The sequence below is a fragment of the Cetorhinus maximus genome, chromosome 9 (genome assembly GCF_964194155.1).
Source record: "Cetorhinus maximus chromosome 9, sCetMax3.hap1.1, whole genome shotgun sequence".
Classification (NCBI taxonomy): domain Eukaryota; kingdom Metazoa; phylum Chordata; class Chondrichthyes; order Lamniformes; family Cetorhinidae; genus Cetorhinus; species Cetorhinus maximus.
This window is the reverse complement of record NC_135887.1, coordinates 107408250-107421323: the sequence shown is the minus strand read 5'-3', so window position 1 is coordinate 107421323 and position 13074 is coordinate 107408250. Positions and strand designations below refer to the sequence as shown.

The window sequence follows — 13074 nt, the reverse complement described above, 5'->3', positions numbered from 1 at the left end:
AAATAAAACAAGTGGATTAAAATAAAAATTAATGTAGAAGAAAGGGATTTTAAAAAAGGGGTGAGGATGGAGGAGACAGTTCATGGTCTGAAGTTGTTGAACTCAATGTTAAGCCCGGAAGGCTGTAAAGTGCCTAATCGGAAGGTGAGTGCTGTTCCTCCAGTTTGTGTTGGGCTTCACTGGAACATTGCAACAGGGCAAGGACAGACATGTGGGCATGAGAGCAGGATGGTGTTAAAATGGCTAGATAAGAAAGGCCTGTGTCATGCTTGCAGACAGACTGGAGGTGTTCCACAAAGCAGTCACCCATTCTGTGTTTAGTCTCCCTGATTTAGAGGAGACCACACTGAGAGCAGCGGATGCAGTAGACCAAACTGAAGGAGGTTCAAGTGAAGCGCTGCTTCAGCTGAAAGGAGTATTTGGGCCCTTGGGTAGTGAGGAGGGAGGAGGTAAAGAGGCAGGTGTTGCACCTTTTGCGATTGCATGGGAAAGTGCAGTGGGAAGGTGGTGAGGTGTTGGGGTTGATGGAGGAGTGGACCAGGGTGCCCCGGAGGGAACAGTCCCTACGGAATGCTGAGAGGGGGGTGAGGGGAAGATGTGTTTGGTGTTGGCATCATGCTGGAGTTGGCAGAGGATGATCCTTTGAATGTGGAGGCTGGTGGGGTGAAAAGTGAAAACCAAGGGGACCCTATCATGATTCTGGGAGGGAGAGGAAGGTGTGAGGGCAGAGGCACGGGAGATCATTCGGACATGGCTGAGGACCCTGTCAACCGCGGTGGGGCGGGGGGAACATCAGTTAAGGAAGAAGGAAGACATGCCAGATTGGAGTTTTCCCCCTGATTCCCATTGATGTAGTTTGCTAGGACTTCTTGGTGCCACACTTTGTCAAGTACTGCCGTGATGTTGAGGGCAGTCACTCTTGCCTCACCTCTGGAGTTCAGCTCTTTTTATCCATGTTTGAACCAAGGCTGTAGTGAGATCAGGAGCTGAGTGGCACTGGCAGAACCCAAACTGGCATCAATGAGCATGTTATTCCTGAGAGTGCTGCTTGATAGCAGGGGTGAAATTAGGAAAGACTTTTAAATGTGTAGGATGGTAGAAGTTTGGAACTCTTTTTAGAACCTAGATTGACAGATTTCTGTTAATTGAATGTATTAAGGGATATGGGCCAAAGGTGGCTATATAGTGTTAGGTAGCAGATCAGCCATCATCTCACTGAATGGGGGAAAATGTTTGAGGGGTGTAATAGCCTACGCTTGTTCCTACGTGAAGTGAGAACCAGAAACTGCATTTTGTATTTCCACCTTTTTTTTATTTCTTTTGTACCGTTGGATTGAACTGTTATATTTTATCAAAGCAAACAAATTAAACAATTGGACATTCTTATGTGCTTTTGCTAGTTCAAGCACCGTTAATATTTAACTATAGGCAAACAGCATGTGAAAGCTCTTTAGTAAGCACCATCTTTGTACCAGACCGAGAGCCGAGGACGAGTCAGAGTGATAATTAATGACCTTGATGTAATAGATTGTGAGTGGATAATGAGATTGCGGACAGAGGGGCCATGGTTAGGCTGAGTTCATCATACATAGCCAAGATAAAAATTCCTCTGTTCCTTGTCACAATGTGCAACATGTGAGGGAGGAAGCTCTTTTTATGGCTTCAGTGCATTTTGAACCAGTAAGTGCTTGGCAGTGGCTTAAGGCTGTCCTACAACCAGTCGCAGAGTAGATTTCAGCACTGTACTCATGTGGCATGCAATTATCAGATATCCAGCAGTATTGATGCAAGTACGGTACTGATGATTTGTAATGACCAAAATATTTTTTGCAGGCTGGACAGAATTGAAAACTGTAAGCTTACAAAACTGGAAAAATATTACTGTGTTATTTACTAACTGATACTGGACTTCAGAAAGTGCTCCAGTGAAATAGAATTGTTTGTGTTAAGGTAGGGGTTACTGATGCAGAGGACTCTTTCTGCCTCTTTTCCTTTCTGTGGAAACTGTTATTTAGTCGGACGTGTGTGCAACCCGATAAGGTTCCTAAGCACCACGACTCTTAATGAGCTTGGAGAACGAAATGAACTTTGACATTTTTATCGGCTACTGTGAGTGAATCTGAAGTGAAAAGATGTTCCTCAGGGAAGATGTTCAGATGTTGATATTTGTGATCTAGCTGTTGGTTCTCTTCAATACTGTATGGGTGACATTGAAAAATTATAGGGCGCAACATCACCTTGAGCTCAAAGGCAACTATGTTTTATTAACGACTTCAGATTTACTGATGTCATTTGCATGTGGTGTGTATGTTCTGTGTTTTCAATAGTTAATGCAACACGCATCATTTCACTTGTCTTAAAAAGAATGTCTTAATGCTGTAATGTACAATAGCTATATTTTTCTGTGATTTAAAAAAATTGTTTTGATTTGAGTTTGGATTAGAGGGGGTGGGAGATTAGTTGGGTTAGGGTACCACAGGTGCCAGATGCCCTCTGGAATTTTGCACAAGTACCCATTCTTCATGTCTATGCTCAAGAAATGAGTATGAGCAAACTGTTGAACTGGGATGGGGTAAATCTCTTATCAGCCTGACCTCCTTCCTACCATACATATGTTCATGTATTCACTGTGACCACTGGATATCAATCAGAACCAGAGACACCCTATTTTCTTTCTCCTTTCTCCTTCCTGTTATGAGGGTTTAGGCCAATTGCAGTGTCCTGAACATTGGTCCAGCTGAATTCAACTATCTCAGTGCAGTCAAGGGGGTCTAAATAGGAATTTGTCTCTCTGAGGCTCAGTTTTGTATTCTGCAGTGCATGTTTTAACATCAAGTCAGCCACTTACTAACATAGAATGCTGTTCCAGTATGTTGAATCTTACATGGCAAATGGACTCTGCGCTTCTGTTTATACATCTTTTTCTAAGACCAACAATTTAGAGGCACTTCAGATGCTGGTCATGAGAAGATCTTGTACATTGGTCTGTTGTGGTACTGTGCCTTCATGTACAGTAGTTGCAAAATAAAATGTGAAAACTCAAAAAAAAAGTGAATTATTTCCAGTTACAATAGTTTTGTATCAGAACATTTTTTAGAACAGAAATTCTTGTATGAATGGAAGATGCAATTTTCTGAATCGATTGAGTGATGTTTCTGTGCTGTTTAAAATCAAATGTTTATTGTGTGATGGACTCCTTTGTAGAACGTGTAGGAAGATTTCCTTTAATTCATTCCCCTAATCCTGTAAACCGTTGGCCTCACATTTGTGTTAATAGCATGGACGTGTTCTTTTTGGGGAAAAATAACATCAATAGTCAATAGTATGTTAACAATGTTTAAATTTGTTGTAATTAATTTAATGATCATTATAATTTGGGGTTGTGCACACTGTGGATACAAATTTGCCATTTGCTTTTACTTTCACATTGACAATGCTGTTTGTTTTTGCTTTTATCATGTCCTCTGAAGATATTAACTTCTTGCTGTAGCATAGTTCCATGGTACCTTGCTCGCCTTTACAGGTATTTACATCGACAATCTGATCACAATGAAGTGGGTGGCAGGCGGTCTATTCTGACATCACCTGCCATCCGTACATGTTACTTCCAGTGGAGCTCAGAAGTGGAAACCCTGGCTGATTTTGTTTTCTCTATGACCCCAACCCAGAGTCGTGCTAATTAATTGTATTCTTTGTGTTGTCACACTCAACTGTAAACAGTTAACTCTGCTTAGATTGGGGCTCAAAGCTGCAAGCTTTAATGGGAGAAAAATCGGTTAGCTCTTTTAAAAGAAATACTTTTAACATTAAACTTCTGTCATTATCAGTGGGCTTGTATACCTCAACCAGCACACAGATGAGCTTTTCAGCTGAAGTTAGTGAACAGTGATCAACAAATTAATCGGCCCATAATGGGAAGACATTGGATCTATTAAGAACCCAAAAGGAGACCTTCATGAAAAGACAGAGGACATGGCTGAACCATTAAATGAATATTTGTGCCTGTCTTCGCAAAGCAGGCAGATGACAGGGAAGTTGCACTCAAAGAGTAGAGGGAGGCTATCAACAGGATAATAGAGAAAACATATGAAACCATTCTCATTCATGAAGGTTGGTTAGTCACCTGGTCCAGATGGAATGCACCCTAGGATGCTGAAAAAGCAATGGTAGAAATAGTAGAGGCATTGGTCACAATCATTCAATCTTCATCGATTGCCAGAGGGCTTTTTAAAAATTCATTCATGGAATGTGGGTGTTGCTGCCTAGGCTAGCATTTATTGCCCATCCATAATTGTCCTTGAGAAGGTGGTGGTGAGCTGTTGTCTTGAACTGCTGCAGTCCATGAGGTGTAGATACAGCAACAGTGCTGTTAGGAAGGGAGTTCCAGGATTTTGACCCAGCGACAATGAAGGAACAGCAATATATTTCCAAGTCAGGATAGTGAGTGGCTTGGAGGGGAACTTCCAACTGATGGTGTTCCCATCTATCTGCTGCTGTTCCTTCTAGATGGTAGTGGCCGTGGATATGAATGTGCTTTCTAAAGAGGCTTGGTGAGTTCATGCATCTTGAAAATGGTATACACTGCTGCTACTGTGCGTTGGTGGTGGAGGGAGTGAATGTTTGTGGATGGGGTGCCAATCAAGCGGGCTGCTTTGTCCTGGATGATATCAAGCTTCTTGTGTTGTTGGGGCTGCACCCATCCAGGCAAGTGCAGGGTTGTTAATAATATATTACTATTCAAGAAAGAGGAGAGGGACAAACCAGGAAACTACAGGTCAGTCAGATTAACATTGGTGTGGACAAGTTAATGGAAACCATTATCAGGGATAAAGTAAGCTTGCATTTGGAAAGTTTGGACTAATCAAGGAGAGCCAGCAGGAATTTGCTGAAGGCAAATCGTGTTCACTAACTTGATTGAATTCTTTGAAAATAACAGAGGGTTGATCAAGGTAGTGGAGTAGCTGTTATGTCTGTAGACTTTCAGAAAACATTTGACAAACTGTCGCACAGGCGCTTCATTAAGAAGATGAAAACCCATGCAATTATGGGGAAAGTGGCCATTATGGTTACAAAATTGGCTCAGTGATGGAAGCAAAGGGCGGTGGTGGTTGGATGATTTTCACACTAGGAGGTGGTTTGTAGTGGTGGACTCAAAGAGTAAGTTTTTGGTCTCTTCCGTTTTTATAAATGACCTAGACTCAGATGTAAGCAGCAGCATTACACGTTTTGCAGATGATACAAAAGTTGACAGAAGTAGATCATAACGAAGATAGTTATAGGCTTCGGCATGATGGACTGGATGTTGAAAAGGGCAGAAGGATGGCAGATAGGGTTCAAGTGGAGAAATGTGAAGTGATGCACTTTGGAAGGACTAACATAGAAAGACAGTACACTATGAACAGCATGATTTTGGAAACTATAGGTGAGCTGAGACCTTGGTTGCCATATACCAAAATCTTTAAAAGATGACAAGGAAAGTTGGTAGGCAGGTTTTTGGAAAAGCATATGGGTTACTTGAATTGATAAGTTGAGGTACAGAAAAGCAAAGAGATCATGTTAGAACTTTATAAATCGCTGCTTAGGCCTCAGGTGGATGGCAGTCCATTCACCACCTTCAGCATTCACTCCCTCCACCACCACCACACAGGCAGCAGTGTGTACCATCTACAAGATGCACTGCAGCAACTCACCAAGGCTCCTACGACAGCACCTTCTAAACATGCAAACTCTACCCACCTAAAAGGATAAGGGCAGCAAATGCATTGGAACACCACTACCTGCAAGTTCCCCTCCAAGCCACAGACTATCCTGATTTGGAACTATATTGCTGTTCCTTCACTGTCGCTGGGGCAAAATCCTGGAACTCCCTCCTTAACCACACCTGTGGGTGCACCTACACCAGTTGGACTTCAGTGTTCAAGAAGCCAGCTCACCACCACCTCTCAGGGGCAATTAGGAATGGGCAATGAATGCTGGCCTAGCCAGCGAGCCCACATTCTATGAAAGAATTTTTTTTATAGTGGAATATTGTGAACGATTCTGGGCACCACACTTCAGCAAAGATGTATAGGCCTTAGAAAGGATTCACAGGATGTTCAGTTACAAAGTGAAGTTGGAAAAGTTGCAGCTGCTTTCCTTGGAACAAAGAAGATCGAATAGAGGCTTTCAAGATGCTGAGTGGTTTTGACAGAGTTGTTGGAGAACAACTATTCCCTCTGACATGTGGTCAACAATTAGAGGCCACAGATTTAAAATCATTGGCAGAAGATCTAGAGGGGCTTTGAAGAGAATTTTTTTGAAGAACCATCAGGATATGGAATGCTCCAACTAAAAACCAAGTGTCCTCTTCCATAAATAATTTCAAAAGGAGTTGGACATGTGCATGAGAGGGGAACTTGCAGGGTCATGGACAAAATGCTTGGGTGTGGGATTAAGCATGAATGCTTTCCAGGAGTCAGCCCAGGCATGATGGGCTGAATGGCCTCTCTTCTCTACTGAGTGTTTCAATGATTCAATGATACTGGGTAATGAACCTTGAACCATCCTGTTTTCTATGACTCCTTGCACACCAGGCTACCCATTTCACAACCAATTGAAAAAACTGAACCTCCTGGCCACAAGCCTTAACAAATTGTGCAAGTTTATTTTAGAGTTTCTGCTGACTCTGTGATACCCATATTTCAGGAGCTGGCAGCGTGGGAAAGGTTGAAATTAATGTAAACTCTGCCCCAAGCTGACAAAACAAAGGATTATTTGCAGAATAATAATTATTTCTAGCCTTTAGTTACAGATCAAGTACAAACTGATTAAAAATCACTTGGAGAGTTTTCTCAAAATCCTGTGGGTAAAGGGTTGTTTGCATAAACAGAGCCTTGCTATGTTTTGTTGGCTCACCTCAGCCAACAGGGAGCAGGCTTGATGCAATTAAAACCCAGTACCCTTGCCTGTAGGATGGGGTGAGCAGCTAGAATCAATTTCAGCGCAATGCTTCATTGTTACTAATATAGCAAAGTGCATATGTCAATATTTGGCAAGGACAAGATTGGAATATTTAGTGTCCTCAACACACCCCTCCCTAACCCATCCCAAGTTGATGCTCAATAGCTGAGCTCACATATGAAGAATATCATTTGGACACAATACTAAAAGGCTGTTGGCATCAATGAACTTGTATCTCAGTGGAAACCTGAGACTTCAAGAGGGTAGAAAAATGGGCACAGAAACCTTTCCAAGGAGTTTGTTGCTTGAATCTCTTCATGGGATCCGGATGTAGTAAATTGTGGGATTTCCGGTAAAGCATTTTTTTTTTTTGAATTGCTACTGAATGTTTTATGTTGTGCATTATAGTATATATGGCTCTAATTTTAATATAAGCATTTATGATAATTACAGTTTAGGTGTTTTGCTGAAATTATTTTCCATAGGATTGTACTGCATTCCTTAATAATGTTACCACTTCTAGATTGTAAATGAGGAAGAGTGCAGAGTTTGTGAAAATTGTTTGACTTTTTAGGTGAACAAATTAATAGTTTAGTTAGTCTGCATTGTCTGATATCACACCTCTCATTACAAGAGATTGAAGGCCAATAGTTATTTAATCTGTTAACTGGCATCGAATTGAGACCCAGACTCCTCATTGTTGTGTGCTATCATATTATGAAAGGTGCAGCTGACAACAACTTCTTTGCTCCCCTGCCATCGGCAGGGCTTGAATATAAAAGGCTGGCTTACACTGGCAGCAACAGAGTCTCACCTTTTTTTGTGTGGGTTTGTAAACTGCCATGAGATTTTCAGGCTTCCTCTGGCGGGTACATAGCCCTTGCTGGAAATGTAAATGGGAGGGATGTGATCAGAAAGCTCCTATCATTAATCCAATATCAAGATGCCTTTTACTTTTTTTATTCTGGACTTGATAAGGTGATCTGTGTTTCCTGTTGTTTTTTGCCTGTTAAAATTTATCATTTGCACCTGGACCCTGCAGAACAACACTGTATAATAGAGACTCTATCTGTAGAGGAATGCAGACCCACAGGACTGGCCCTCTGTATTTACCTTGTGTGAAAACGGATGCTTGATTTGATGGCTGACTCATAGCTGGAGAGATTTTGTGAATCTACAAGACCATTGTTTCACTGCAGCTCGGTTGTTTATATACAACTCAATGTCAGCGTCTGGCAGCCGACTGAGTTATGAGCAGAGGTGAAGAGACTTGGCCAGGAGTAAGTTGCTGAGGGCCATAGGTAAATGGAAGGAAATCACTTATAAACAGTATTCAGAGATTTGGGAAGACCCATGATAATGAACCAAAGTGAAGTTTACAGAATTTAGATATCAGTGGATCAAAATTGCCGATTTATTAAAGCAAGCGCTGCTGTATTGTTTTCCTCTTCAAGGGATGTGGGCATCGCTGGCTAGGCCAGTATTTTTACGGCCAATCCCTAATTGCCCTTGAGAAAGTGGTGGTGAGCAATGAGTGGTTAGGATCTGCAGTGCACTGCCTGAGGGGGTGGTGGTGGCAGATTCGGTTGTGGCTTTCAAAAGGGAATTAGATAAGCACCTGAAGACTAAAAAAATTGCAGAGGTATGGAGAAAAGGAGAGAGTGTGGGACTAGCTGTGTTGCTCTTGCAGATAGCCAGAATGGACTTGACTGGCCGAATGGCAGCCTCCAGTGCTGTAACCATTCTATGATTCTGTAATAGCTTTTCATTTCAATTCGGATAAAATGGATTTAATTAAACAAAATGGAGAACTTTGTGTAAAGCATAATGATTGTGAGAGATTCTATATAATGTCAACTTGAACTAGGCTAACATTAAGCACTATATTTGTAAATAGTCATCAAAATGTTTGTCTGGAAAAACATTTTGAACAATTTAAAATTCAGAAACAGTATAGGTATAGGGGGAAAACATTTCTTTGAGGAAATTAATGTGCATCACATGACATTAAAATGTTTTGAGACCTATATGTTCCTGAAGTATGTTGGTAGCAAGGCACCCAATAAATCAATGACGAGACTGACTACTATTTCCTGAGTGGGTCACACCTTCCAAGTTTCTCTCTCTCTCTTCTGTGGAACATTTTTCCTCTCTGGAATTCAGTTTTTTCTGAATGCAGAAGATGATAAAAGGATAAGACCTTGGATAAAACAATAGAACTCTACATCGAGAATCTCGGGCTGTGACTCACTGAGGACCGAGGTAATAGCTTCCCATCCTCCTATTTATAGAGGTGAGACCTCACTATAAACGAGAAGTGCTGTGGAGTATGTGGAATTCCATGTATAATTGAATTAGGTGATCACTGACAATTTTGGTAGTCAAGGAAGAGTTAACCTATTGGGGAGAAAAAACCTAGGGTGGAATCGTCTTAGATTTGAACTAGGCTGCAATGGTGGCTTTTCATGTCATATTGTCCCAAACCCACCACATTAATTATGTATTCCCAGGAAACATGCCATTTCCATGGCGGGTGGGCTCTCATTCACCTGCCATGGCATCACCTTGCTGCTTCATGCCGGGTGCCACATTTAAAGTCCAGCTGCGCGCACACCACTCAGTGCTTCCAGCCCATGACTGTTGCAAAGGAGACATGGTCATGAAATGCAAAAAGACTGTAGACCCCAGGTTCAATGACACATCCCTCAAGCGCCTTTTGGACACTGTAATGTCCTCCACCCCTGCTCTGGCTGCAGGATGGGCAGCAATCTCACTAATCTGGCTTGGGAGGCGGTGGCAGCAATGGTTGGCGCCAATGCCCTGCAAAAGAGGACAGACACCTAATGCCGCTATAGAATGCATGGTCTTATCTGTTCTGCCAAGGTAAGTCACTCTTCTTATCACTCTCAACTCGCACACTCTCAAACCCATCACACATCCACAGGGGTCTCACACTTCAAGGGACAACACCACTAACACCCACACACACCCTCACATCTCCATCAGGCTCATACCCCCTCGAGTTTGCATCCTGTTCATGGCTCTGCTCACCACACAAACATTCCACGCAGTGCCAGGTGTCCTGCTCACACTCTCTCCATCTGTTTTCATGCAGGAGAAGCCTGCTCACATCAGCAGGGAGAGGTCCCAGATTGGGGGGTGGAGAGGCCCACATTAGGTCCCTCACTCAGTCTGAGGAGTGTGCCATCGCACTGACTGGAGAGGACATGGACTGTGCCTGTGGCAACGGTGAGGTCGGCAGCAAACACCCGTGTAAGGATCCTGCACCACATCATCCCTCTCGATGCAAATGTGAGTGCTCTCTCTCCTGCTTTTGGTTCTGCTACCATGCCGTAGTTATTTCTACTTTGGTTCACAGGGAGCTCTGTCAAGCAACTGAAACCCTCAGCCAGCCAGTCCCTCAGCTCCATCCACGTCCTCACCTCCAGCCAAGAGGACACCTCCATTGAAGAGCTGGAAATAAGCAGCCTGGAAGACCCATCACAGCGCTTACCCACACCCTGCATCAGCGCAGAGACGCACACCTCAGTGGAACCTAGATCAAGAGCAATCTCGGGTTCACAATGTGGCGATCACCGCACGGACACATGTCCATAGCAGCAGGAGGAGGCAAGTTTGTGTGAGCTGCCCGGCACTGAGGACTGCTGGGTGTCAGGCATCTGTGAGGTCTGAGTCAGATGACGAGCCTCTAGATTTGGCCTTTCAACTCATCCTGGAGAATCAACAGAAAGCGTGGGAACGTCACGCGGAGCTGTTGGAAGCCTTCAGCAAAGTGGCACACGAGTCGGAGGAGTGCGCCTGGCTGCTCTCTGATGAGTTGCCCACATGTGCGGGCATGGAGGCCTCCATGGGGAGGATGGCAGATGCCATGGAGACCTTGATCCAGCAGAACGTGGAGATGCGTGCAGACCTGCACTCCATCGCGGGAGTATTGGGCAAGTTCCTGCAGTGGCAACGAGATAGGGAAACGGGACACCTCAACGCTCCTCCAGGTGCTGCTTGCCCTCGAGGAATCAGGTCAGAACCCCTGGGCACCTGAAAGCAGGAGGAATGGCAGCTGGGCACCCCGGGTCATCCACTCGGGAATCTGAGGCTATCCTCTCCCTCCGAGTTTCGTCTTGCCTGTGAGCCCCTCAACCTCATCCTCTGTCACCACAGAGGGAGCAGCTGGCCAACAAGTGATTCTGGAGGGAGAGAGTGTGTGTGTGTGGCAGGGCCTTTCGGAGCCTCGTGCAAGCACTCTCCCACGCACACGGATCCTTCATGTGTCACACTCACCTCAGTGTCCTGAGCATTTTGAATGCTGCCTGCTGGGGTTCGCTTTCAGTTGTCCATCTGAGCTGGCCACCTCTGCCCACCCACTGATGACACTCCCATGCAGCACCTGATCTTGCCCACCACAACTGTCGTTTCACATGCCATTTAGACAGTATGGTCTGGATTCGGCTTTTCCTGTGCTGCCCCGTCTTTTCCCTCCCAAGTCACCGATTTCCCTCATCACAGTTGACCCCCCTGCCGGCATCACCTTCCGCCTCCCCTCTGACCTGTCAGCCACAACCCTTTTCCTTTGGGAATGTCCAGGTGAATGTGCACGTTCCCTTCCTTCCTGAAAACCCCATCCCTATCCATATTTACCTTCCCATACCCTGGGTCTGTGTATACCTCTGAGTCCCCACCAACCACCATCACCATCCCTTCCACTCTACTGTTTAAACCCTCATCCTCCCCCCCTACCGCCTCATTCCACCCTCGGACATTCTCACCATTCCCTCATACCACACCCACCCTCCGTTTGCTCCCCAGGGGGCAGTCATGGACACATCAGATCCCTCCCTTGCATGTTCACCTTGACATCCTCCTGATGCCGGCCCCCATCCTTGGAACTGCCACTGCCTCTGCCTCCTCTGGAACCCTGCCGCCCACCCCAGAACCTTCTGGAATGCCCACACCCCCAGAACCACTTCTTCCTCCCTCCCCCCTCCGTTGGAACTCTTCCCTCCCCCTCACCCTCCTGGAAGCCCTCTTACCCTCCCCTGGAACTCTTCTGGAACTCTACCCTTCCCCCCTCCACCTACACCCCCCGAACTCCATCACCCTTCGAAATCCTCCCCTTACACCTTCCATCCCCCTTACACCTACCTCCCAAGTTGCCATTGTCTCCCCCGTTACCCCCCTCCACACCCCCCCCCCCAGCCTCACCTACTCCCCCACCCCAGCCTCACCTACCCTGACATCTCCATTCCCCCCCACCCCCAACGTCGTCTCCCTGACATCCCTTCCTCTCCCACCCCCTCGACCATCATCCATTGTGAGCATCAACGGTGACTTTCCATGAGCTGCTTCGTGGCCATGAGAATCCACCCAGAATGCCATGGACGTTCCTGCAGGATCTCTTTGTTGTCGGGCTCCAGCATCTTCTGCTCCTTGGATGTCTGTGATGTGAGCAAGATATTGGTGGTGGGTCCCGACTTTTGCACATCACGTTTGTCAAGATGATGTATTACAATGAGGTCCCCAATGCCCGATGGCGGGGAGCGCGGCCTACCATCAGGCTGAGCAGATGATCACAAACTGGTTTCACGGCATCATGAAACTGATTTTGGGCCTCCTCGCCATATTGTCTGCTCACTCCACCGAACATGCCCGATGCCAGTGGGCGCAGAAAATCCAGGCCCTAAATTATCTTTAATATGAATCACAGTTGAGTTAAGTGTATAATAAACCTGACCTTTGAACTGACATTAAAATGGGTTAACCCTGTCATCTTGATTTTGAGTACATTTTGCAGTCATCTGCCAAATGCATCAAGGTCAGCATTTGATAGTGAACTTTTAACCCTTTTTAATGTTTGCTTATAATATTTCCATTTCAACTAGTGTGTTGTGACATTGTTTTAAAAAAGACTCTTCAAAAATTCTGTAGCACATCAGTAGTGTGCTGGAAGGAAAGCTATATGTACATTTTGGAAACCAATTTGGTTAACAGTATTTGCAAGCATTGAACAATGTCAAGGTGGGGCATGCAGTTGTGCTTTTTAAGGATTAATGGTTGCCCAGTTGTCAGCTCTGCCAGCTTTTCTACTTTTTAATTGCATCAAAGCTTGACACAAGCCAT

The 13074-nt window shown here is 44.9% G+C and overlaps 1 protein-coding gene across 23 annotated transcripts in view; it reads left to right on the top strand.

Annotated features, from left to right (window-relative positions):
* plekha7b (pleckstrin homology domain containing, family A member 7b) overlaps window positions 1-13074 on the top strand; it is a 500085-nt gene that overhangs the window by 280440 nt on the left and 206571 nt on the right. The window contains exon 1 of one of the 23 annotated variants that reach the window (XM_078549271.1): window positions 1548-1680. The exons of 20 other annotated variants lie outside the window; for them this stretch is intronic. Coding sequence is in view for 1 of the 3 variants with exons in the window: in XM_078549261.1 (XP_078405387.1) it covers window positions 7257-7291 (35 nt within the window). In the remaining 2 variants the exon portion in view is untranslated. Of the gene's footprint in view, window positions 1-1547; window positions 1681-1834; window positions 1854-7052; window positions 7292-13074 lie in introns of those variants that run through there. 2 more of the 23 variants (XM_078549272.1, XM_078549261.1) reach the window with 2 other exon arrangements.